The sequence below is a fragment of the Tinamus guttatus genome, unplaced genomic scaffold (assembly GCF_059628265.1).
Source record: "Tinamus guttatus ecotype Peru unplaced genomic scaffold, ASM5962826v1 Tinamus_guttatus_pri_ptg000344l, whole genome shotgun sequence".
In the NCBI taxonomy this organism is placed as follows: Eukaryota; Metazoa; Chordata; class Aves; order Tinamiformes; family Tinamidae; genus Tinamus; species Tinamus guttatus.
Genome location: NW_028288878.1, coordinates 42,671 through 64,913, shown reverse-complemented (window position 1 = coordinate 64,913; position 22,243 = coordinate 42,671). Strand labels below are relative to the sequence as shown.

General features: G+C 60.5%; 4 protein-coding genes across 4 annotated transcripts; 3 read left to right on the top strand and 1 right to left on the bottom strand.

Annotated features, from left to right (window-relative positions):
- The first annotated feature begins 1,134 nt into the window (after window positions 1-1,134).
- On the top strand, window positions 1,135-3,123 carry CELA1 (chymotrypsin like elastase 1). The gene is made up of 8 exons (XM_088529757.1): window positions 1,135-1,174; window positions 1,432-1,514; window positions 1,597-1,697; window positions 1,955-2,080; window positions 2,204-2,340; window positions 2,587-2,732; window positions 2,816-2,965; window positions 3,085-3,123. The coding sequence occupies exons 1-8, from the start codon at window positions 1,135-1,137 to the stop codon at window positions 3,100-3,102; spliced, it is 801 nt and encodes a 266-aa protein (XP_088385883.1). The 3' UTR covers window positions 3,103-3,123.
- A 545-nt stretch (window positions 3,124-3,668) lies between these two features.
- On the top strand, window positions 3,669-7,346 carry BIN2 (bridging integrator 2). Its single transcript, XM_088529756.1, has 11 exons — window positions 3,669-3,751; window positions 4,514-4,594; window positions 4,683-4,737; window positions 4,850-4,944; window positions 5,038-5,133; window positions 5,680-5,787; window positions 5,866-5,951; window positions 6,067-6,142; window positions 6,475-6,557; window positions 6,658-7,132; window positions 7,260-7,346. Exons 1-11 carry the CDS (start codon window positions 3,674-3,676, stop codon window positions 7,344-7,346), a joined length of 1,320 nt encoding a protein of 439 aa, XP_088385882.1. The 5' UTR covers window positions 3,669-3,673.
- Window positions 7,347-8,562: 1,216 nt separating this feature from the next.
- SMAGP (small cell adhesion glycoprotein) lies at window positions 8,563-8,981 on the top strand. The gene is made up of 3 exons (XM_088529749.1): window positions 8,563-8,578; window positions 8,652-8,735; window positions 8,815-8,981. The coding sequence occupies exons 1-3, from the start codon at window positions 8,566-8,568 to the stop codon at window positions 8,979-8,981; spliced, it is 264 nt and encodes an 87-aa protein (XP_088385875.1). The 5' UTR covers window positions 8,563-8,565.
- Window positions 8,982-10,379: 1,398 nt separating this feature from the next.
- On the bottom strand, window positions 10,380-12,997 carry DAZAP2 (DAZ associated protein 2). The gene is made up of 4 exons (XM_088529755.1): window positions 12,985-12,997; window positions 11,749-11,870; window positions 11,046-11,288; window positions 10,380-10,527 (listed from the first exon to the last, which is right to left on the bottom strand). The coding sequence occupies exons 1-4, from the start codon at window positions 12,995-12,997 to the stop codon at window positions 10,399-10,401; spliced, it is 507 nt and encodes a 168-aa protein (XP_088385881.1). The 3' UTR covers window positions 10,380-10,398.
- Between the last annotated feature and the right edge of the window lie 9,246 nt (window positions 12,998-22,243).

The following is a 22,243-nucleotide window of genomic DNA, read 5'->3' as shown; positions in this document are numbered from 1 at the left end:
TTGGGGGGGATAGGAGGGAGGGAAAACGCTTCCTGGAAGTGGGAAGACCTTGTCTTTGGATACATGGAATAAAGAGATGCTCTATTTTACAAACATCCCGGCTCCGCCTGTGCTTCCTTGGCGGCTTCTCCGCTGCCCTGGGGCAGGTTTGGGCATCACAGTGTAAGGAAGGAGGGTGAAAAGTTGCCAGTTTTGCCCCAAAACGCTCTTAACACCCCAAACCCAGGTTTGGGGCAGGCAGTCCTCAAATCCAGCCTGTTCTGAGGCCAAAAGGGGGATATTTGGGGCTCTCTGCTTCCCCAGGGAAGTTGGCGCCGCGGCGCCTCTTCCTCCGAGCGCCCTGATCCGAATCCGTCGCGCCGGGAAGTCCCTTTGCAGCCGAAGCAGCTGCTCTCGGCGCGGATGTTCGGGCCCGCGGCCAGGCGGCCGCTCCGCGAGATAAGAGCAGAAATGCAGCAGGCTGCCTCTCCCCCCCCGTGGCTACTGTTTTTCTTTCCTCTATTAATATTTCCTCCTCCTTTTTTCCAGGGGAGCCGATAACCCGTCCTAGCCACCCGCTCCGGTGTCGCAGGGTCCCACGAGGGGCCGGAGCCCGGGGGGCAGCAGCTCCAAGTGCCCCGGACGGCCCTTCCGAAGGAGCAGAACCATTAAAAAGGTTCTTGCTGAAAGGCAAGGAGGGGATTTCTGCTTCAAGCTGACATCAGGGCCAAACAAGCGTTTCCCTTGAGTTCCAAATGCCACGTTTTGCCCAGGCGCCTGCTCCTGTCCCCAAAAGTGACTTTGCTGGGGGGCATTTTCAAAGAGATTCAACATTTTCTCCCTTGACCCGTTGCACCAAAACCCTCCAGGCTGCCCAGACGCACAGAGGGGACCTGCACCATCCGTGGAAGCTACAATGCTTTAAAATGGGGCCAAACCCCTGTTTGCTCTCCTAATTATTTGGCTTTTCCAGGCGCAGTGCTTCTGCCCCGGCCTTCGGAGCGCTGTGTGCTTTGGAAGAGCCACCAAGGCCGCTCGCTCCGGCCGCGTCAGCTGCTTTTCTTCCCATCCCGCCTTCCCCATCCCCTTTAAAACCCAGACGCCTCCGACCACGGGGTCCCTGCAGCCAGCGGAGAGGTGACCCGACCCGGCACGATGCTGCGGATCCTGCTCCTGGCCGCCTTCGTCCTCTGCGGTGAGCGCTGGGAAGCTCGGAGCGAAGCCGGGCTGCTCCGGCGCTTCCCGCAGCACGGAGGAGGGATTTGAGGATTTTTGGAGCCTGCTTCCAAGCCGTTGCGCTCCTTAATTGCTGAAGCCAGTTGCAATTTATTTGCTTGTTTTTCCTGCTGTCCTTGCTTGCTGAGGATGGACAAGCGAGTCCAGCCAGGCAGCTCCGTCGCTCCGGGCTTTTTCCCAGCCCCACGGAGCGCTCTCCCCTCCTCTTTCCCGCAGGACGCTGCTCGCAGCAGCTCCCGGACGGGGTGCAGCGGGTGGTCGGCGGCACCGAAGTGCAGGCCCACGCGTGGCCGGCGCAGGTGGGGCCCGCGGCGCCGCTCCCGCCGCCGTTCCCCGGGATAACCCGGAGCGGGGCCGAGCGCATCCCGGTGTCTCCCGCAGATCTCGCTGCAATATTCCTCCGGCGGCAGCTGGCACCACACGTGCGGCGGCTCCCTCCTCCGCCAGAACTGGGTGCTCACGGCCGCTCACTGCGTCGACAGGTCCGTGGCGCCCAGTGGGCCCCCCTTATCCCTGGCCGAGAGCGGAAAAGCCAACAGCCTTTTCCAAAGGGCAATCCCTGTTGGGAACGCCCGCTCCAGGCTTTTCCCGACACTCCCCTGGAGGGTTGCAATCCTTCCTTGGGATTTTCTATCCCGAGGATCACTGTCCTTGCAGTGATTTTTCCCTTCCCAACTTTCCTCCCCGGTGATGATGGTGCCGGAGTTCTTCACCCGCTGCTTTTCCGCCTCCTTTGCAGTAACCTGAACTACCGCGTGGTGGCCGGCGACCACAACATCAACCGGGTCGAGGGCACCGAGCAGACCTTCAGCGTCAGCCAGATCGTCATCCATCCCTCCTGGAACAGCAACAATGTGGCCGCAGGGTAACCACGGGGCTCAATTTGGAGGGGGAGAGAAGGGAATGTCACCCCTACGAGGCCAACACCCCCCCGAGCCTCCCGCTCCAGCGGGATCCTTGCAAAATCCCTGGTTTTCTCTCCGGGCAGCTACGACATCGCGCTGCTCCGGCTCTCCGGCAGCGCCACCCTCAACAGCTACGTGCAGCTGGCGGTGCTGCCCACGGCGGGGACCGTCCTGACCAACAACTACCCCTGCTACATCTCCGGCTGGGGCTTGACCCAGAGTAGGTGCCGGGGGCCTTTTTGTCCCGGTTTTCCTCTTGCTGGAAAACTCCGGGAGTTTCTTGGATGGCTTCTAAAGCCCTGCAAGGGGCTGGAAGGCTGGTGGCGGCGGTGAGGATGGGCAGGGAGTTGGGAGCATTTTCGGGGGTGTTTGGCAGGGAAGGGGCGTTCGCGGGTGTTCGTGTCACCGGGACGGGCGCCGGGGGGACCCGCGCGTGTCCCCGCGCTGACGCCGCTCCGGGACGCAGCCAACGGGGCCCTCTCGAGCGTCCTGCGACAGGCCTACCTGCCCGTCGTGAGCTACCAGACCTGCTCCAGCTCCAGCTACTGGGGCTCCACGGTCAAGAGCTCCATGGTGTGCGCCGGCGGCGACGGCTTGCGCTCCGGCTGCCAGGTAGGGCCGGCGCATCCGGCGCGTCCCGCGGGCGCTCGCGGCGGCGGCGCCGGCCTCGCCGCTGACGGCACCGCTCCCCGCAGGGCGACTCGGGCGGCCCCCTGCACTGCGCCGTCAACGGCGTCTACCAGGTCCACGGCATCACCAGCTTCGTGTCCAGCCTGGGCTGCAACGTGCGCAACAAACCCACCGTCTTCACCCGCGTCTCCGCTTACATCTCCTGGATAAACAGCGTAAGGACGGGCCGGAGCGCTGTCCGGGCTGCGGAATGTCCCTATGGGTCCCGCTCCATCCGAGCTGCCCCCGGCACGGCCTCACACCTGCCTTCCTCGTCCTCCTCCTCCTCCTCCAGGTCATTGGTGCAAACTGAGATGGATGGAGAAGCAGCAGGAACCAGGCACCGCGTTGCCATCTGTCCCGTTGGAGCCTTCGGCCTCAGCTCCGGTGCCAATAAACCTCTTCCCTGTGTCACCGCGTGATCTCTCACTGGGCCTTTTGGGTGCTTTTATAGGCACTTTATGGGAGCAAAGCCTTCCCCCTCCACCATGCGCCGGCCTCTCCTGCCTTCATATCCACCTCCCTCCTCTGCCTCGCCGCGCGCAGGGGTTGCAAAGTGCATTTGCGAAATGCAAAGGGGGAAACTCCCTGTGTCCCTGGCCCTTGGGTTTCCAACACTCAGTCACCTCCAGAGAACATGGAAGAGGCTGGAGATTCCGGAGGCTGCAGCTTCTTGGGTGCCGCCAAACCCGCGTTGGGCCAAACGCCCCGGAATTGCCAAATTCCTGCTCGGAGCACGGCAGGAACCGGGTGGGGGGGTGGCCTGGGCACGGGGCGCGCGGCGGATGCGGCACCCGGCGCCTCGCAGCGACTTCCTGCGGCAGCGGAGGCAAAACCGCGAGCCGAGGCCCCGCGCGCGGTGCCGACGCGGCCCCGACGCGGCCATGGCCGAGGGCAGGAGCGGCGGCGCGGGGCTCTTCGCCAAGCAGGTGCAGAAGCGCTTCAGCCGCGCGCAGGAGAAGGTAGGACCCCCGGCCCTGAATCCCCTGCGTTTTTGTCGGGTTTTGCCCGTATTTCCTCGACGGAGAGCGGGGCAGGCGGCTGCGAGGCTGGGAGGTTGCAAAAGGGGGGTTGCCAAATGGGCCGTGGGGCTGGTGACGGCCCCCTTGGTGTCCCCATGGTGCCCCCCGTTCCACGTCCCCACGCGGCACATCGGGCGCTTCCACCCTTGCACCGGGACCCAAGAGGGGCCTGATTCTCCTCAAGCCCCCAGGACCCTGCAACACAGCCCGGTGGTCTCTAAAAGCCGTTTTTTGGCCCCAAACGGGCTCGGGCTGACACCTGCCACCAGCGGAGGGGCTGAACCGCCTGCCCGGGCTGCGGGAAGAGGGCGGAAGTGGTCGGAACCGGGGCAATTTGGGGCTGTTTGGGGGTTTTGCTGCCGCTCCCGGTGCCGGAAGGGCGGGCAAGGAGGGAGCCGGGCGGCCCCGCAGCGGCTCTGCGCTAAATTGGGCTTTTCCGTGGCCGTATCAGCCCCATTCCAGCTGCTTCCCTGGGATAAGGTGCCCGGATGCATCGTGATGCCGCTCGGTACCCGCCGCGGTCCCCACGGTGCCGAGCGCAGGGATGCAGCCAGCGGAGCCGCACTGCGTTGGCTCCCAAACCGCCCCCTTCTATCCCCCAAAAGAGGGGGGAAACTCTAAAAATGAAGCCCTGGGGGTGTTTCCCGGGCCGCAGAGGCCTGGCGCGCTCGGTGCACCCGCAGCAGCTGCCGCCTCCGCCAGGTTTTGCAGAAACTGGGCAAAACGGTGGAGACGCGAGACGAGCAGTTCGAGCAGAGCGCCTACAACTTCCAGCAGCAGCAGGTGGGACGGGGACACCCGGGGACACCCGAGGGGACGGGGACACCCAAGTCCCCCCGGTGCCACCCTGAGCCCCTGTGTCGCTTTGCAGAGCGAAGGCCACAAGCTCTACAAGGACCTCAAGGCTTTCCTGGGTGCCGTGAAAGGTGCAGGGACCCCGTACAAAATCCCAGGAGGGGCTTTCCCGGCTTTTCCCGTTTTTTTCCCATCTCGGCAGAACAAATGGGCAGGTTTTCCTGCTGTTTTCGCACCCCGCAGTGATGCACGAGAGCTCCAGGAAGGTGGCGGAGACGCTGCAGGAGATCTACAGCGCCGACTGGGCCGGGCACGACGAGCTCAGGGCCATCGCCGAGGTGACAGCCCGGTCCCCGCTCCGGGATCAGCGGGAAAGGAGCCCGCGGATCCGGCCGGGACCCTCCCATCCCGCTTTTTCCCTCCCTTTCCAGAGCAATGACCTGCTGTGGGACGACTACGAGGCCAAGCTGGACGACCAGGCGCTGCGGCTCATGGAGAACTACCTGGCTCAGTTCGGAGAAATTAAGGTAGCCCCATTGGCAAGCGGGGCTAGGGCCACCGTGGTGGCTGCCAATCGGGTCCCACGGTGGCCCCTTCCCACGGTGGCCGAGTCAGGTCCTGCAGGGACCAGGTCCTGCAGAGCTGGTGGCCACGGTGGCCCATAGCTGGTCCCACACTGGATGGTGGCTGGGTCTCACCATGGCCAGTTCCCATTATGGCCAATAGCCTCCTCCTGCCTTGGCCACAACCAACAGTGCCTGATTTCCATGGTGGCCAGGGAGCAGGTCCAACAGTGGCCGGGTCCCTGAGTCCCTGTGCTGGCTGGTAGCCCCACGGTAGCCAGGTCTTACAGTGACCAGGGTCCTGCAGTGGCTGGATCCCTGCGCTGGCTGGTAGCCCCATGGTAGCCAGGGTGGCCAGGCCCTGCGGTGGCCAGGGACCGGGTTCCCTGGTGACAAATCCCAGCGCAGCCAATGGCCATTTCGCACGGGGTGGCCGGGTTCTGTGCTGGCCAGGGGCCAGTGGCCGCGGTGGCCCTGGTGGCCACCCCTCGGTAGCCGCTCGCCCCCCAGGAGCGCATGGCCAAGCGCGGCCGCAAGCTGGTTGACTACGACAGCGCCCGGCACCACCTGGAAGCTCTGCAGAGCGCCAAGAAGAAGGACGAGGCCAAAATCGCCAAGGTGAGCGCGGGGGATGCGCCACCCCGATGTCCCTGTGTCACCCCCGGGGTCCCCATGCCACCCCCTTGCCGCCCGCAGGCGGAGGAGGAATTCGGGAGAGCCCAGAGCATCTTCGAGGAGCTCAACAGGGACCTGCGCGAGGAGCTGCCCCTGCTCTACAGCAGGTACCGGCCGCGGCCACCGCGTCCCTAGCCGGAGGGGCCGGGATGAGCCGGGAGCGCCGCCGGGATGAGCCGGGAACACCGGCCCGGCACCCAGCCCCGCGTGCCCGTCCCGCAGCCGCGTCGCCTGCTACGTGAGCGTCTTCCAGAACATCTCCAACCTCCGTGACGTCTTCTACAAGGAGATGAGCAAGGTGCCCGCGCCGACGGCTCCGCGCCCGCCGGGAGAACGCGGGGTCCATCCCCGGCGCTGGCAGGAAAAGCCGGCGGCAGGAAAGCCGGGAGATGGGATTTCCTCGCCCGGCAGCTTTCCGGGCGTGGATGAGCCGCTTATTTTTAACCAAATCCCACCCAGCCCCATCACTCGCTCTTGTGCTAAAGGTTGGGAATGGGAAAGGAAAACGTGCTGGGAGCAAGGAACGTGCGTGGGCAGGGTGGAAATTCACCCCCTGGGTCAGCTCTGCCGCTGGAGGCTGCTCCAGGAGATTTTTTTTATCATTTTATGCCTTTTATTCCCACTTTGCAGCTGAACCGTGACCTCTACGAGCTGATGAGCAAGCTGGAGCAGCAGCATTCCAGCAAAGTCTTCATCGTCAAGGGTGTTCCCGGGTAAAGAGCGGCCGGAGCGGGGATGTCCCGGTGGCCGGGACGGGGAGATGCGGAATCGTCCCCGCGGTGCCACCAACCCGGCCCCGTCCTCCCCGCGCAGCAACCGGCGCTCGCTGATCATCTCCTCGCCCGTGAGTCCCCCCCCGGCTGCCGGCACCTTCCCGGAGCCGGTGCCGAAGCCGGAGTCAGCGTCGGAGCCAGAACCGGTCCCGGAGTCGGTGCTGGACTCATCTGTCTCCGCTGAGCCTGAATCGGAGCCGCCGGAGCCGCCTGCGGAAGCGGAGCCGCTGCCGGCAGCCTCCTCCATCCCAGCTGTCTCCAACGGCCCGTCGGAGCCGGAGGCTTCGGAGCTCACCGGAACCGGGCCGGAGGAGCTGGGAAGCACCGAGGACGTCGCCGCATCCCTGGCGGCGCAAATCGTGTCCAAGGTGCTGGCCACGGTGGCGGGAAGCGCCGAAGCGGCTCCGGCTCCGTCCGCGGAGCTTCCCGACGGAGAGGACGAGGCCACGGAGAGCAGCGACTCCGGGGAGAGCGGAGAGGAGCCGGAGCCGTCCGCAAACCCGGCAGAAACGCAGGTGAGATGGAGCTGGGAGCAGGATGGAGGGGACGTCCAAGTGGGAGCCACGGTGAGGAAGAGCCGGCCCGAGGCCGAAGCTGAGGCTGGTGCCGGCTCTGCCCTCACCCGCACTCCCTTCCCAGCAGTGCGACTTTGCCGAGGTGCCGGATCCGGATGGGAACCAGGAGCCTGCGGACCCTCCGGATACAGCCGAGCCCCTCGGCTCTATGTGAGCTCTGTGTTCTGGAACAGCGGGAGCCGCCGGGAAGCGGGAGCTTACGGAGCCGCATGCGGAGAAGCCCGTTTGAGTGTAACTGTGCAACCCCCCTCGCATCAAAATAAAGGCAGACATTGCTCAAAAAAAAACAGACGGAAAAACGCCAAATTCCTGGGCTGGGACCCAAAATGGGAGGGGGGTTGCAAGGCAGAAAGCAAAAGAGAAAAGAGGCGGAATGAGGGGATCCCTGCGCCCTGTGGCTGCTCCTATCCGTGGCATCGGCACCGGGATGGCCGCGGAGCATCGGAGCGGCCACGGGCCCCCCGGCAGGAAGGGGTTAACGGGGAGGAAGCGCCTGGATTTTACGGTCAGGCCAAACTGGAAAGGTGAGGCAGGAAGGGGAACCGCCTTCCCGGCCGGAGCGCTCGGAGCCGGCGCCGGCGGAGCCAGGTACGTTCGGGTTCGGGTCCGGGGGTCGCTTTCAGGGAAAAGGCAGCGCGGGGAGGTGGAAAAGCCAGAGCTGCGGGGAAACGGCTGGAAAAAATACATGGATGGAGCCAGCGGAAATGCAGGAGCGAAGCCGGCAGCACCCGGTTTCCACGGGCATCGCGGCAGGAAGCGAAACGGCCGCGGGCGAAGCCAGAAAAGGAGCCGGCATCAGCAGGACACGAAGAGCAGGAGCAAGAAGGGGCAGCGGGTCGGGACAGGGCCGCCCCGCTCGACGGCGCTCCGGGCGCCCGCTCGGCTCCGAGGAGCCGGGATCGGGCCGGGCGCTGCGGGGGGGAGGCCTTCGCCGCAGGACAGCGTTGGAGCAGCTTCCTGAGTTGTGTAGGGGAGAAAAACAAGGAAGATCTTTATCTTTTCCCATTTTCCCGTTGCCTTTTCCATCGTTTTTTTCCACCGGGGTAGAGCGAGCCGGGGAAGCGAGCGCGGGTCCGGGTGGCTCCGCGTGGCCACCCGCTCCGCGGCGCTCCCCGGAGCCGCTCGCGCGGATGCCGGAGCGCCCGGAGCGCTCGGATCGCCCGGAGCGCTCGGAGCGCGCGGCTCCGGCGGGCTCCCCGCCTGGCTCGCACGCGGTCCTCGGCGCTTCCCGGGATGCGGCTGCTCCTGTGACATCTAGCGGCGCCTCCCCGCAGAGCCGCTGAGTCACCGGCGCGGTGGCGGCCACCGCGGGCGCCTTGACGGGTCCCTCTTTGCTTCTCCGTCAGGATCCGTCCGGCGAGGCCGCCGATGCCATGGAGGGAGCAGGTAGGGCTGGCGCGGGGCCCCGCACGCGCGGCGGTGGCGTCCGCGTCCCCTCACGCGCGCCGCGTCCCCGCAGAGCCCACCACGCCGCTGCTGCGCAAGGGCGACGCGCCGCCGCTGCCGCCGCTGCACGAGGACGCCAACACGGCCGTCATCGCGGGTAGGGGACGCGGCGGCCGCGAGGGCAGAGCCGAGGGGCCGAGCGGGGCCGCGCTCAGCCCCGCGCTCTGCCCTCGCAGTCGTCATCGCGCTCGTGTTCCTCACGCTGCTCGCGGCGCTCGCCGTCATCGCCGTCTACCTCTACAAGAACCAGGGCAGCTACCTCACCTACGAGCAGCCCGCGGCCGACGTCGCCGTGCCCATGGAGGACGCCGCGGGCAGGGAGAAGGAGGAATATTTCATCTAGCCGCCGGATCCGGCGTCTAGAAGCTTTTATTTGTCCCCTCCGTTTAATTTATTGAGGCTGTTCCCAAAGGGAAACGAGGTGCCTGACGCCGCTTCCAGCGTCGCCTCCGACCCAGCGCGTCTCCTTGCTCCGGTGCTTCCTAAGACAACCCAGGCCTCGAGTCGCTCCTGTTCTGGATCCTCCCGGTGTTGCCGCTCAAGAAGAGGGTAATTAGCCCGGTTAATTGCAGGGCGATGATGAGGGTTCCTCACGCGGCCGCCCCGCCGAAATGGAAGAAGGAGCAAAGAAATGAAGCAAACCCCAAGCTCGTGGCGGGCAAGGAGCCAAGGGGTTTTCTCTGAGGCCTAATACAAATTTGCTGCTTTATTCAAATTTTCAAAATAGTCTTTATTTCTACTTTTTTTTTAGTATAAAAAAATCCACAAGTTAAGTGCACCACAGTGTATACAGAGAGAGACGTAATGCTGATCTTCCTTAACAGTCAGTCGTACGGTTAAACGCAACATATACAAGACACAGATTTCCATTAAACTGAAACCTCAAGATAAAATAGATTTGAATCGCGTATTTCTCGTCATTAAAACAAAAAATAAAAGCCAAAACATTGAGGATCCCTGAAATATTCTTCATTATCCGACTAAGACTTCATGCTCGCCCGGTCGCTTTTGAAGTTCGCGTTCATAAACCAAGCCCTAAGCCAAGCTCGCCCGTGTGCTCCACACCCTCGTGCAGATGGGAACCAGCCTCTCTGGTTGAACAGGAGCCTTAAGGAGGTTTTTGGTGACAAGACACCAGGTTGGTTTCAAAAAGGAAAAAAAAAAACCAAAACCCCAAATTTTGTTTATTAAGCGCCGCTCTGAAAGCCGAGTTAGCATTTAATGAACCGCTCCAACATGAGTCGCGTTGTGTTTCTGGCACCAAAGCATGGCTTTGATTAGAGCTAATGTGCAAAGAAATCCAAGGTTACTTGGAAGTGTATTAAAAAATAAGAATAATCCCACGCCCGGCGCTAGCTAGGAGGAACCACCGGACAGACGCGAGCCCTGCGAGCGCTTCCCGGGCGCAGGAACGTTCCGGAGGCTCGCGGGTCCGGATGGGAGCTCCGTGGATGGAGCCGTGCGCGGGCAGGGGATTCGCTGCCCCTCTCCGTAGTTTGGGAGCGGTTAATAGAGCGCGGAGCCGGCGTCGCTCCGGCGGGACGGGGTTCACCTCCCGCATCCGCCTCCCTTCCCGGTGCGGGGTTCCGGAGCGGGCAGCGCCCCGCGGGTCTCACCTGCGCCTTCGGGTTAATATGGACTAAAGCGGTTACGGTGTGAGAAGTGCTGACAGCGTGTGATGTCTGTCCTGACACAAATGCAGCCCCCCCTTGATTTTTTTTTGTGTGTTTTTTCCCCCCCAACCCCAGCCCCTTCCGTCTTCACCAGATGGTGTAGCCGCCGTCCGAGCCGCCCAGGAAGAAGCTGCCCTTGCGCTGCGTCACCACCACGTTGGCTCCCTGCATCACGGCCAGCTGGGCGCCGTTGGGGGGACAGCCGGGCGGCGGGGGCTGGAAGACACGGAGGGGACACGGCGGGAGGACGGGGAAGCCGCTCGCTTCCTCTTCCCCTGCTTCCCGAGCCCGCCGGGGCGCTTTCCACTCACAAAACAGGCAAGCGCATTTCCGCGGCCATGGAATTCCACATTTCCACCTCCGGCGGCTTCCAAAAATTCCATAGGAACTTAAGGAAAAATTTCTTAACAGTGAGGGTGCCAGAGCACTGGAACAGGCTGCCCAGAGAGGTTGTGGAGTCTCCTTCTCTGGAGATCTTCAAACCCGCTTGGACGCAGCCCTGTGCCACGTGCTCTAGGTGACCCTGCGTGTGCAGGGGTTGGACTGGATGATCTCTAGAGGTCCCTTCCAACCCTAAGCATTCTATGATTCTATGATTCCCAACTGCGCTTCCCAGCGATCAATCAGGTATAAAACGCGTTTCGCTTGCAAATCCGCACGTTTTCTCCCCCATTCCCACCAGCGACCCTCCAGAAGGGAAACACGCCGTGCTCCGAGGACGTGGTTGTACTTACGGGGATACTGGCCGTGCCACCGGCCCCAAATCTGGCTCCGGGGTCAAAGCCGCCTTCGACGAGCACCGTGGAGCCCGGCGGGTAGACGGGACCCACCGGGTAATAGGCCATGGGCACCGACGAGCCGAGGGGACCCACGGCCACCGACTGCGCCACGGGCAGGAACACCGAAGCGCCCGGATACGCCGCGGACATCGTGGGAACGGTGGCAGCTCCCAGAGGCACGAAGCTGGGTCGGTAAAGCTGGGAGAGAAGCCAACAGGAGCACGGTCAGGGATTTATTGCTCCCCGCGCCCTCCGTGCTCGCTCGCAAAGCGCTAGCCCGAGATGGACTTTCACCCTTCCGCGTGCACAAAGTCCTCCCCTGTCCCGAGTGTCTAATTTTGCGTGGTCAAAAAGGATGTTTTTTCCCCCACCTGGAGAGTTTTCCCCCTCTACAAGGTGTATTTTGAACCAGGAGATTGGCTAAATTTATCATTTCGACTCAGGAAGCGCTGGATGGTGTTTGAGACTCCGAGCGCGCAAGGCAGGTCTCAAGTGAGTGAATTTGGTGACCGACTGCTGCGCGGTGACACAAAGCAAGTGATATGGGTTAAAAAGAGGAAAAAAGAAAAAAAAAACAGCAGCTAGAAACCTAATCAAAGCTTTTTTCTTTCGGAGGGTGCCCGGAATGCAACAAAGCTGGGAGAAGATTCCCGCATACCTCGGAATAAGCCGGGGGGGCGTCCGTGTACGGCGGCGGCTGCGGCAGCGGCAGCGTCTGCGGGAACACGGCCGGATTGCCCGGGGACTGCACCGGGTAGGGGGGCTGCACGGGATACTGTCCTGCGGGAAGCAGAGGGCTGAGCCGAGGGGGAAACGCTCGGCCGCGGCGCGCAGGAAGGCCGCGGGAAGCCGATCTTCCGGGGAATCACGTGAGCGGCGGCCGGGCGCTATTAGTTAGCGGGCTTTAGTTCCCGCTATAAACTCGGGATAAGCTCGGTCGGGGAGTTAAATCCACGGTGGGGACGGGCAGGACGGTGCCGGCCCCAGCCGCTCCGTGCGCCCTCATCCCGGTTCCGCCGGTTCTGCTCCGGGACGGACACCCCTGCGTGCGGGAGGGCGCTCGGGTCGCGGGTCCCACCGAGACACCCGTTTGGGCACTCAAACGTCCCCGTCCCCCGCCGAGACAGCATAATATTTGCGGGAAAAAAAACGGGAAGAGACATCGGGTGTCTCTGGGTGACATCTCCAGTGTCACCCAGGGGTTCCCCGGTCCCAGCCCCACCTACACTACTGGGGGGCCCCTATGTCACCCAAGGGTGTCTCCCCCTCTGCAGGTCCCCCTACCCCAGATGGGGTCACTGATGTCACCCAGGGGATGCCCCTACGTCGGCACCCCCTACGTCATTGAGGGGGGGGTCCCCTATGTCACTCAGGGGTCCCTCCCTCTCCAAGTGCCCCCCTGTCACCTAGGGGGTCCCCTTATGCTCCAGGCCCCCTCACGCACGAGGGGGGGCCCTTACGTCATCCAGAGGGTCCCTTATGTCACTCGGGGACCCCTCTAGCCATAATGGGCCCCCTTATGTCCCCCAGGGGTCACCCCACGTCACGCAGGGGGTCCCCCACGGCAGAGGGGTTCCCCGCTCCACTCTCCCCCTGACGTCACCCCCCGACACCCATCGGGGGTCTCCCCCACACGTCACAAGAGGGGAGGGGTTCCCCCCTACGTCACACGTGGGGAGGGGGCGGGAGCGGGTTCCCCCGCCCGCGGCAGCCATGGCAACGCGCGCGCCCCCCGCCCCGCTCCCATTGGCCGAGCGGCGCCCGCGCGCCCCCGGCCCGGCCGTGACGTCACGGCCCTTAAAGGCGCCGCGCCCCGGGGCGGGGTATTGGGGGGGGCGGGGGGCTGCCCGTTGTTGTTGGGGGGGGGGTCGCGGCGGCGGGGGCGGGGCCTTGCCTTTGCCGTTCATGGCGGCGGTCGCTGCGGCGGCGGCGGCGGCGGCTCCCGCTCTGCCCGCGCCGCGCGCTTCCTGCTCGGTGTCACTGCGGCGCCGAGGGAGGGGGCAGGGCCCGCGGGGGGGCGGGAGGGCGGGGCGCGGGGGGGGCGGGAGCGGGGTTACGTCATCGCGTACGGGGGGTGGGGCGGCCTTAAAGGGGCCGCGCGCGCGAGAGGGCGAAGCTTTGCTGAGGCGGGGGGACGGGAGACAGGGGTCCGGTCCGGTCCGGTCCGGTCCGGTCCGGTCCGGTCCGGTCCGGTCCGGTCCGGTCCGGTCCGGTCCGGTCCGGTCCGGTCCGGTGGCCACAAGCGAGGCCTGGGGATGTCCAGAGGGGAAGAGAGGCCTCTAAATGAGGCCTAAGAGCAGTGAGGGGGCCTTGGGTGGGGGAAGGTAGGAAATGGGGAGCTCCAGGTGGGGCCCGGGGGAGAGAGGAGGCCCCGGGTCTGGTCTGGGGTGGGATGGGGGGTCCCAGGGCCTCTCTGGGGGGGAGAGGGACCTCCTGGCAGGGCCGGGGAGCTGGGGGGGGAGCTGGACAGCCCCCTAGGTGAGGTGAGACCCCCCTCCCCAGGCCTAGCAGGGAGGGAGGGATCCCCAGGTAGGGCCTGGAATAGAGGGGGGCTCCCCAGACAGGCCCTAGGATGGAGGAGCCTTAAAAAAGCCCCAGTAGGGATCCCCCTGGGACCTGGAGTAGTTTTGGGGACCCCAATGGGCCCTAATCCCACAGAAGATCCTAGCAAGGAAGGTGAGGACCCCGGGCAGGGCCCATGGTGGAGGAGCCTTAAAAAAACCCCAATAGGGATCCCCCTGGGGCCTGGAGTAGTTTTGGGGACCCCAATGGGCCCTAACCCCACAGAAGGTCCTAGCAAGGAAGGAGGGGACCCCAGACAGGCTCCAGGGTGGAGGAGCCTTAAAAAGGCCCCAATAGGGATCCCCCTGGGGCCTGGAGTAGTTTTGGGGATCCCAATGGGCCCTAACCCCACAGAAGTCCTAGCAAGGAAGGAGGGGACCCCAGACAGGCCCTAGAATGGAGGAGCCTTAAAAAAGCCCCAGTAGGGATCCCCCTGGGGCTTGGAGTAGTTTTGGGGATCCCAATGGACCCTAACCCCACAGAAGTCCTAGCAAGGAAGGTGAGGACCCCGGGCAGGGCCCATGGTGGAGGAGCCTTAAAAAAGCCCAAATAGGGATTCCCCTGGGGCCTGGAGTAGTTTTGGGGACCCCAATGGACCCTAACCCCACGGAAGGTCCTAGCAAGGAAGGAGAGGACCCAAGGTAGAGTCTGGGTGCAAGGAGGGGCTCTAAGCAGAGCCTGGGGTGATGACAGTCCCCCAGCAGGGTCTGGGGGGTCCTTTGCAGGGCTCAGGGGTGCCAAGGGGTCCCCCCCACAGCAGGACCCAGCTGAGCTCCTTCATGAGGGTCTTGGCAGGCTCCGGTAGGAAGGGAGAGCCCCTGGCGTCTCCCTGCTTCCTCCCGGATCAGGCACCACTCCAGAAGGCACCTCCGAGTTCATGCATAAAAGATCAATGGAAATGGTTGGTAACCTCCAAATATTGTTAAGCTTAATTAAGCCTTAAGGACAACGTAAAGCATCAGCAGGCAGAGCCGCTCGTTAGCACAGCGAGGGCTCTGCTGCCCCTGGAGCTCCAGGTCCTGTTGGTTCTTCTAAACAATATCTTTGGAGCTGATGCTGGAGGCCCCAAATGCTCCCTCAGGCCCTCTGTTCTGCCTCCCTGTGGCAGCAAGACCCCAAGTTTCCTTTGGGACAGCAGTGTCCCCAACGGGTCCTGCAGCAGGACCCATTGGCACCAGGCTCTGGCCCTGCTGGTCCCCTTCATCCAGCAACAGCACAGCAGTAGATGAACGGAAACATCACCTCTGTGATTCAGGCCCCCTCTTGTCTTCAATTAGACCCAAATTTACAGAAGTTGGCAGTTCTTAAACTGTTGTGTGTTTGCCATGAACATTATCAGCTGATTTGGCCTTTGTGATCTAACCTTGAGAGGCTTTTCCAGTGTTAACCTGTCTTTAATGACTTTGGTATGAGTTTAGGGTCTAAATATTGATATAAAAATCCATTGCAGGTTTCTCAATAGGGGTTTGGATCCTGATGTTGTTGTGGAACTTCAGACATAAAAGTAAAGATCTTCAGTGAGGTTTGAATCAGCTGTGCAGAAACCTGTTGTCTCAATCCCCTGCCCGAGATCCACCAGCAGAAGGTGCAGTTGGAGGTTTGGAGCTGTGTGTGGGGAAGGTATGATGCAATTTCCTAGCAGTTTCTATGTGTAATGTCCTCCTTCTTGGAAATAAACTTCAAAAATCCGTATGAATAGCAAAAAAAAAAAAAAAAGGGGGGGGAAATGAAGAAAACAGACAGCCTTCTTTCCTGATTTTGGTAAACTTTCTGCATTTAGATCAGGGTTAGAGGGCAGAACCTTCTCTATCAAGTTCATTTTTCAAGCACCTCAATCAACAATATCATTGTTCTCTTCCTGCTTAAGTGAACTCCTCATGAATAATGGACCGGCTGCCTGATGAATATGCACGTTGGCTGGTGTGCCTGGGAGGGCTTCATAAATCATTCATGCCCAGAAAATGTTCTTCACCTTGCAACTGTACAGGAACTGTGAAAAAAAAAATACATATTTACCCTTTAAAGTGGCAGAGAAGATGGCCTGAAAGCTGCCCAGGGAAATGCTAAGCGAGGTGGGTTGAAATTAAGTGCTGCAAAAGCAAGGGAAGGGGGCAGCACCTCCAGGCAGTGAAGGAAACCACATCCAGGAAGGTAATTTCTGAGCTCGGATGCACCTTCTGCAAACTCAGTTCTGCAAAACCCCAGGGCTTGCTGAAATTGCTCCAAAATGAGGCTGTTCAGGCCTTCCTTATTCTTATAAACACACGCCTTTTGCTGCTCTGCTGTGTCACTGTGCAGAAAACTTCCTTGCAAAAGAAAAGTGAAAATGTTTGGGGAGGAGCAAAGGGCAAGGAGGAGGCGTTGGCCTCAGAAGGGCTGTGCAAATGACTTGTAAAACAGGTAAAGCCCTACATGGGCTGCCTGTTTTGGGGCAAGATGCTGGAAGTCTTTGCCTGTTGGGAGGTTATTTAAGCCCAATTGAGAGCTGAACTGGCTTGGATAATCTCTCTGGTTTGCTGCTTTATAGGAAAGTGCAAAAATGCAGCTGCTGCTGGCCCCGCAAGCAGATACGTGTTGGTGCAGCTTTACTCAGGTGAGTAATCAGAGGTGAAAGGTGGTTTAAGGCAGTGAGCAGCCTGCAGGTGTAGGCCTGTAATTAATGACATAAAAAATGAAGAATAAACAGTTAATAGTTACTTTATGAGATCTTCCACCCAGGCCAAATTCTGCTCTTCCTTCCACTGTGGGTGAAGTTGAGGGGCTTCTGTCCCTGGCTTTACTGGGACCAGATTTCACCCAACATAACAACGTGACAAGGCCTGAAAATCCAATGGAAATTTTAAAGCATATTTACAACTTTCAGGGAGAAAAAAAACTCCAAGGGCCCCAAGTCTACGGTCACTGGAAGCTCGTGCTTAAGATCAGATTCAGCGAAGTTTGTGAATAACTGGAGTTGCTTTGCTGCAGGGAGGCCAAAATAAAGTCTGGCTAGCTCTTCCCTGTGCCCTCAGTTGTTCTTGGAACATCTGGAATAAGCTGGTTCATGGAATATTTGTACCTTGTAGCACTGGAAACCTTTCTGTAGGAAATTAGCTGTGCCAGAAACCACATGGGCAGGTGCAAACCCTTCCCTGACCCAGTAATGAGTCTGATTGGAGCAGGCAAGTCAGCAAAAGAAGTGTGGATGGGAAAGCTGCAATATTAATTTGGTCACTTACCAAGAGTTCTCATTGACAGAGCAAGTGCTGGGACAAAGGACACGTTCTTACAGTCAGCATTTTAGTTTTACCAGCTATTTCTGTCAAATAGTTAATTAAAACCCCCTCCTCCCCTCCCCAACAAACTATTTTCCCAAAGAAAAAGCTTTTCGGCACTCATAAAATCAATTCCTCTTGAAGAAAAATTAAAAATGCAACATGCACCCTTTCCCCATATGCATTGTATTAAATAGTATGCCAATGTATGTAAATGAGCCTGAAATTCAGCTAGATGGAAGTATTTAAATATTCATAATCACAGTACAGCATATGCAAACCAGGCTCTCAGCAGAATTGCACCGCAGTCTCAAATAACAGCTGTACTCGGGCGAAGATGCTTGAACACAGGAATTTGATTATTAATGAAAATGTGGCCAGTGCCCGTTGTGGGTTTGTTAATATTTGTGCAGCGGCAGTAACCTCTGCCACATGTTAAGCACATGCTTAATTCCTAGGGAAACTGGGGGATCTAAGCATGAACTTCAGCCCCGTGCCCGTGTATCACCTCGCCGTTCATCAAGCTCCTCTAATTTGTTGCTAATCGACACTAAATATTATCGTATTATCTTGATAATAAGAGGATGGTCTCCTCTGCATTATGTTAATTCAAGAAACCTTTCTATACACACAAGAGATGTAGGATAGAATTTAGCCTCAGGAGAACGTGGTGTTTGCAACATAAGTGCACATTGCCTGAGTTCTAGTGTATATATTTGCTCATATATAGCCAGTGCATTTTTGGAAGCAAGTTATGAATATGTTAGGATGAACCCAGTTAGGAGGAAAGGGTTTAAAATTAGTCCGTTAGCTTTTCTTTCTGCAAAGACAGAAGGTGTAATTCCTTTCAGCTAATATGAATGTGAAAAATAAGTAAAAATAATTCAGCTTTACCAAGCTGTGCTCATTTTTAAGACTTACCAATGCCGAGGTGTTTTGTCTGAGGTTTTTGTCTTTTTTCCCTCCTTTTCCCCTGCTTAGAGATAAGAAGGAAGTGGCAATTTTAAAAAATATATATAATATACAAAATGCAAGATAATAATAATATACTTTGCTTCCTTTCTTTTTAGTGGTGCCAAACAAGCTATAATTGGTTGATAAGTTGTCTTGAAAAGATGCAGAGTTGCACCTGTGCTTCTAATGAGCTTTGCAATTACAGAAATAGTTGTCTTCCTCCTTTTAATTATGGAGTGACAAGGTTAAAGTTGCACCTGAATTCCCTTCATGGAGCTGATTTCCTTGCTCCTGCACCCGATCCACAAAACTCCTGCAAAAAATAAGAGAAGTCCAAGTTTCCTCTGAGCTGACAGTTGCTGCTGTGACTCCTTTGTGGAGCGGCGAGCGCTGCAGGTCTGCACGATACCCACAAAGAACTTCTGCAGGAGGAAATGGAGTTGCCACTTGGGAACGATCACGGTTTTTCTTCTTTTTACCCCAGGAACGTCGCTGCTGCTGAACAACGGCCGAGAGTTGCCCTGGTCCTGAGGCCCGAAACGGTGACTCGGCGTCACCGCGAGTCCGGTGGGTGCCAGCACCTAATGCATCCCCCTCGCTCCTGGGTTTCCAGCCACGTGCCCGAGTCCCCTCCGTGCCCATCGGGGACCTGTCCCCTCCGTGCCCATCAGGGACCTGTCCCCTGTATGCCCGTTGGGGGCTCGTCAGGTCGTGTTTTTAATAAAAATGCAGCTCTCAAAACAGCTTGTGGAGGCTGCGTGTGGCCTCGAGACCCCTGAGCATCTTTGGGGGGGGCTCTGCAGAGCCCCCAAGAAGGCAAATGTGGCTCTGCAGAGCCCCCAAGAAGGCAAATGTGGCCCTGCAAAGCCCCCAAAAAGGTGAATGTGGCCCTGCAGAGCCCCCAAAAAGGTGAATGTGGCTCTGCAAAGCCCCCCAAAAGGTAAATGTGGGTCTGTGGAGCCCCAAAAGGGTAAATGTGGCTCTGCAGAGCATCCCGAAAGGTAAGTGTGGCTCTGCAGAGCCCCGAAAAAAGGTAAATGTGGCCCTGCAGAGCTCCCAAAAAGGTAAATGTGGCCCTGCAGAGCCCCCCAAAAGGTGAATGTGCCTCTGCAAAGCCCCCGAAAAGGTAAATGTGGGTCCGTGGAGCCCCGAAAAGGTAAATGTGGCTCTGCAGAGCCCCCAAAAAGGTAAATGTGGCTCTGCAGAGCCCCCAAAAAGGTAAATGTGGCTCTGCAGAGCATGCAGAAAGGTAAATGTGGGTCTGTGGAGCCCCAAAAAGGTAAATGTAGCTCTGCAGGGCCCCCAGAAAGGTAAATGTGGCTCTGCAGAGCCCCCAGAAAGGTAAATGTGGGTCTGTGGAGCCCCCAAAAAGGTGGATGTGGCTCTGCAGAGCATCCTGAAAGGTAAATGTGGCTCTGCAGAGCCCCCAGAAAGGTAAATGTGGCTCTGCAGAGCATCCTGAAAGGTAAATGTGGCTCTGCAGAGCCCCCAGAAAGGTAAATGTGGGTCTGTGGAGCCCCCCAAAAGGTGGATGTGGCTCTGCAGAGCATCCAGAAAGGTAAATGTGGCTCTGCAGGGCCCCCAGAAAGGTAAATGTGGCTCTGAGGAGCCCCCCAAAAGGTGGATGTGGCTCTGAGGAGCCCCCCAAAAGGTGGATGTGGCTCTGCAGAGCCCCCAAAAAGGTGGATGTGGCTGTGCAGAGCCCCCAGAAAGGTAAATGTGGCCCTGCAGAGCCCCCCAAAAGGTGAATGTGGCTCTGCAGAGCATCCTGAAAGGTGAATGTGGCTCTGAGGAGCCCCCAGAAAGGTGAACGTGGCTCTGAGGAACCCCCAAAAAGGTAAATGTGGCCCTGCCACAGCCCCCGGGGCTCGTGCGGCCGGAGGACACCGGATCCTCCGCTCCCGGTGCCGCGGCGGAGCCGGGCATGCGGAGCAGCCTCCTGCATATTCTATGCGGGAGGCTGGATCTGCGGCTAATGCTATGCCGGGAACATGGAGCGTCTTGAATTATTACTGTGGCTTCTCCGGCCCGGCCTCCCGCGGCGCCGGCTCGGCTTCCCTGAGGTTTTGGGGGAGATTTGATGAGTTTGAGTGAAAGCCCTGACCCCTCGCTGGCAGGAAGCGAGTTGGCCCCAGCATTTATCCCGGCTCCAGGGTTTATCCCGTTCCCAAAGAAAAGTGGAACGGGGCTGCGAATGGAGTTGTCCGAGCTGCCCCCGGGGTGGTGCCCGGGAATGTGGTGATTAACGTATTAATTAAGGATGAAATGCAGCATTTAGGGGTCAGGGAGGCGGGAGCGCTGGTGGATCTGCATCCCGGATTGGGATTGGGGGGCGTTTGGGGGATTTGGGGGCTGGAAAGGAGGTTGTGGGGATGTTGGCATTTAGGGTGGGCGTTTGGGGGGGTTCTGGGGAGCTGCTCTGGATTTGGAGGATCCAACTGCTGTGGGATCCTGGGATTTGAGCAGCCCTGGCCTTCGCTTGGTTTTTTTGAGGGGCAGATTTGGGCTCTGATGCTGCAATCTGGGGAGTTCCCGGGTTTTCCGCCCTGGCTTTGGGAAGGAGCCGGGATTCAGGCTCCGCTTTGGGAGGCTCCTGGCTGGAGATGCTCCCAAGTGGGAGCTGCAAGGGAGAGGGGGGCACTTTAGTTTGGGGGAGTCTGGGGCTGGGGGGGGTCTCCACGCTGGGGGTTTTTGGGGTCTCCGGGGGGTCTCGGCGGGGCCGGTTCTCGCTGCGCCCCCGGCGGCGGCTCCGCGCAGCGCCGGGCCCCGGCATGCGGCAAAGGCCTGCGCATAAATTATGTTCATGACGCAGCAGCTAAAAAATCCCGTCGGGGGAGGAGGAAAAAAAGGAGAGAGGGAGAGAGCAGGGGGGAAAAAAAAGCAAACGAAGGGGGGAAAAGAACCCCAAAAGAGCAGCCAAAAAAAGCCCCAAACCGCCCCAAAACGGCGGCGGGGGCCGGCGCGGCCGGGCCGGGCGCTCCCGCCGCCGCCTCCCGCCCCTTTGTCCGCGGGCGCCGCGCGCGGAGCCGGGGAGCGGGCGCGGAGGAGCCGCGGAGGCGCCGCGCGCAGCCCCGGGGCCGCGGTGAGTGCGCGGGGCCGCGGCCGGGCCGGGCGGGGGGCGGCGGGGCCCGGCGCGGTGAATATGCAATGCCGTAATTAGCATAATTTATATATTTATGATAAAGAGGGAGCGCGGGAGCGGCGCGGGGCGCGGGGGGGGGGTGAAGGAGCGCGGGGGGGCAGCGGCGGGACCCCCCCCCTCCAGAAAAAAGAGGGGGACATGGGGGGGAACGGAGGGGGCATCGAGGGGTAGTTAGAGCTGGGGGATCCCAAGGGAGAGCAGGATTTGGGGGGGACGCGGGAAAGGGGGGGCGGATGGAAGGTCCGGGGGGTTTCTGGGGGGGGGGCAACAGAAGTGGGTGCGGGGAGAGGGGGGGTCCGGGATCCGCTGGGGGCTGCGGGGACTTGGGGGGTCGGCGGAGGCTCCGCAGGGATTTGGGAGCTGGGGGGGGGGGGGGTTGTGCCCCCCCCCCCGGGATGAGCCCCCTCCCTCACGCCTTGGGCTGGGGGGGGGATTTTGGGGTGCCGCATAGAGCTGTGGGGGGGAAGCCCCCCCCCAACCGCCTCCCTGGAGCCGAATTTGTCCCCTGCTCCCGCAAGGGAGCAGGGATGGGACCCGCGGAGCACGGACAGCTCCCTAAATCCCCCCATCCCCGGGCTCCCTATCCCAAATCCAGCAGGAGCCGCGCGGCTCCCAGCTCCGCGCGAGGCCCGGGACGTCCTGGGACGTCGGGAAGCGGCCGATGCGGCGGCCGCTGTTTGGGGGGGGCGGCCGGGGGCTTTTTGCGCAGTCGGAATTCTGCTCCCGGAGCCGCTGCCCCCTCCAGCGTGACCTTGGGAAGCTGAGCTCAATCCCGCCGCTCCGTCCCGCGCGGCGGCAGGAAAAGCCACTTTCTGCAGGGAAACGAGGGGATTCCTTGGAAGTCGCTGGCCGGGGCCATCACGGAGATGGGGGCGCTCCGAGGGGCTGCGGAGCCGGTTTTATTTGGGATGAGGACGGGCTCGCGCTCGGGAGCCCCTGGAAGGCGGGAAGCGGAGGCACAATGCCCTGCTCCAATGGGCTCTCTTTCCCCCATTTTTTTCCAAGCGATTTTTTTTTTTCCGGAGTTGGTCCGCACAGCTCCGCACGTGGCTGCAGGACCCTGCACATTCCCGCTCCCCGGTCCGGATGCAGCAGCAGCCGCTTTACGGGAGCCCCGGGAAGGCGCCCCGGGTCTTTCCTCGGACTCCGGCTCTCGGAGCGCCCCGTTTCTTCCCGGTGGCTCCGGGGAGACTCGGGACCGAAGCGCCGCAGAGCGGCCTGGGTCCAGGCAGCTCCGCCTC

What these genes read in the sequence shown, in the direction of transcription:
- CELA1 (XM_088529757.1), top strand. Translation starts at nt 1,135, where the DNA reads ATGCTGCGGATCCTGCTCCTGGCCGCCTTCGTCCTCTGCG. An exon ending in GCCGCTCACTGCGTCGACAG is followed by an intron (nt 1,698 to 1,954) that starts GTCCGTGGCGCC and finishes CCTCCTTTGCAG; the next exon opens with TAACCTGAACTACCGCGTGG. An exon ending in CGGCTGGGGCTTGACCCAGA is followed by an intron (nt 2,341 to 2,586) that starts GTAGGTGCCGGG and finishes TCCGGGACGCAG; the next exon opens with CCAACGGGGCCCTCTCGAGC.
- BIN2 (XM_088529756.1), top strand. Translation starts at nt 3,674, where the DNA reads ATGGCCGAGGGCAGGAGCGGCGGCGCGGGGCTCTTCGCCAAGCAGGTG. An exon ending in CTCAGTTCGGAGAAATTAAG is followed by an intron (nt 5,134 to 5,679) that starts GTAGCCCCATTG and finishes CTCGCCCCCCAG; the next exon opens with GAGCGCATGGCCAAGCGCGG. An exon ending in CTGCCCCTGCTCTACAGCAG is followed by an intron (nt 5,952 to 6,066) that starts GTACCGGCCGCG and finishes CCCGTCCCGCAG; the next exon opens with CCGCGTCGCCTGCTACGTGA.
- SMAGP (XM_088529749.1), top strand. An exon ending in CAACACGGCCGTCATCGCGG is followed by an intron (nt 8,736 to 8,814) that starts GTAGGGGACGCG and finishes CTGCCCTCGCAG; the next exon opens with TCGTCATCGCGCTCGTGTTC.
- DAZAP2 (XM_088529755.1), bottom strand. An exon ending in CCCCCCCGGCTTATTCCGAG is followed by an intron (nt 11,289 to 11,748) that starts GTATGCGGGAAT and finishes CTTCTCTCCCAG; the next exon opens with CTTTACCGACCCAGCTTCGT. An exon ending in GTGGCACGGCCAGTATCCCC is followed by an intron (nt 10,528 to 11,045) that starts GTAAGTACAACC and finishes CGTGTCTTCCAG; the next exon opens with CCCCCGCCGCCCGGCTGTCC.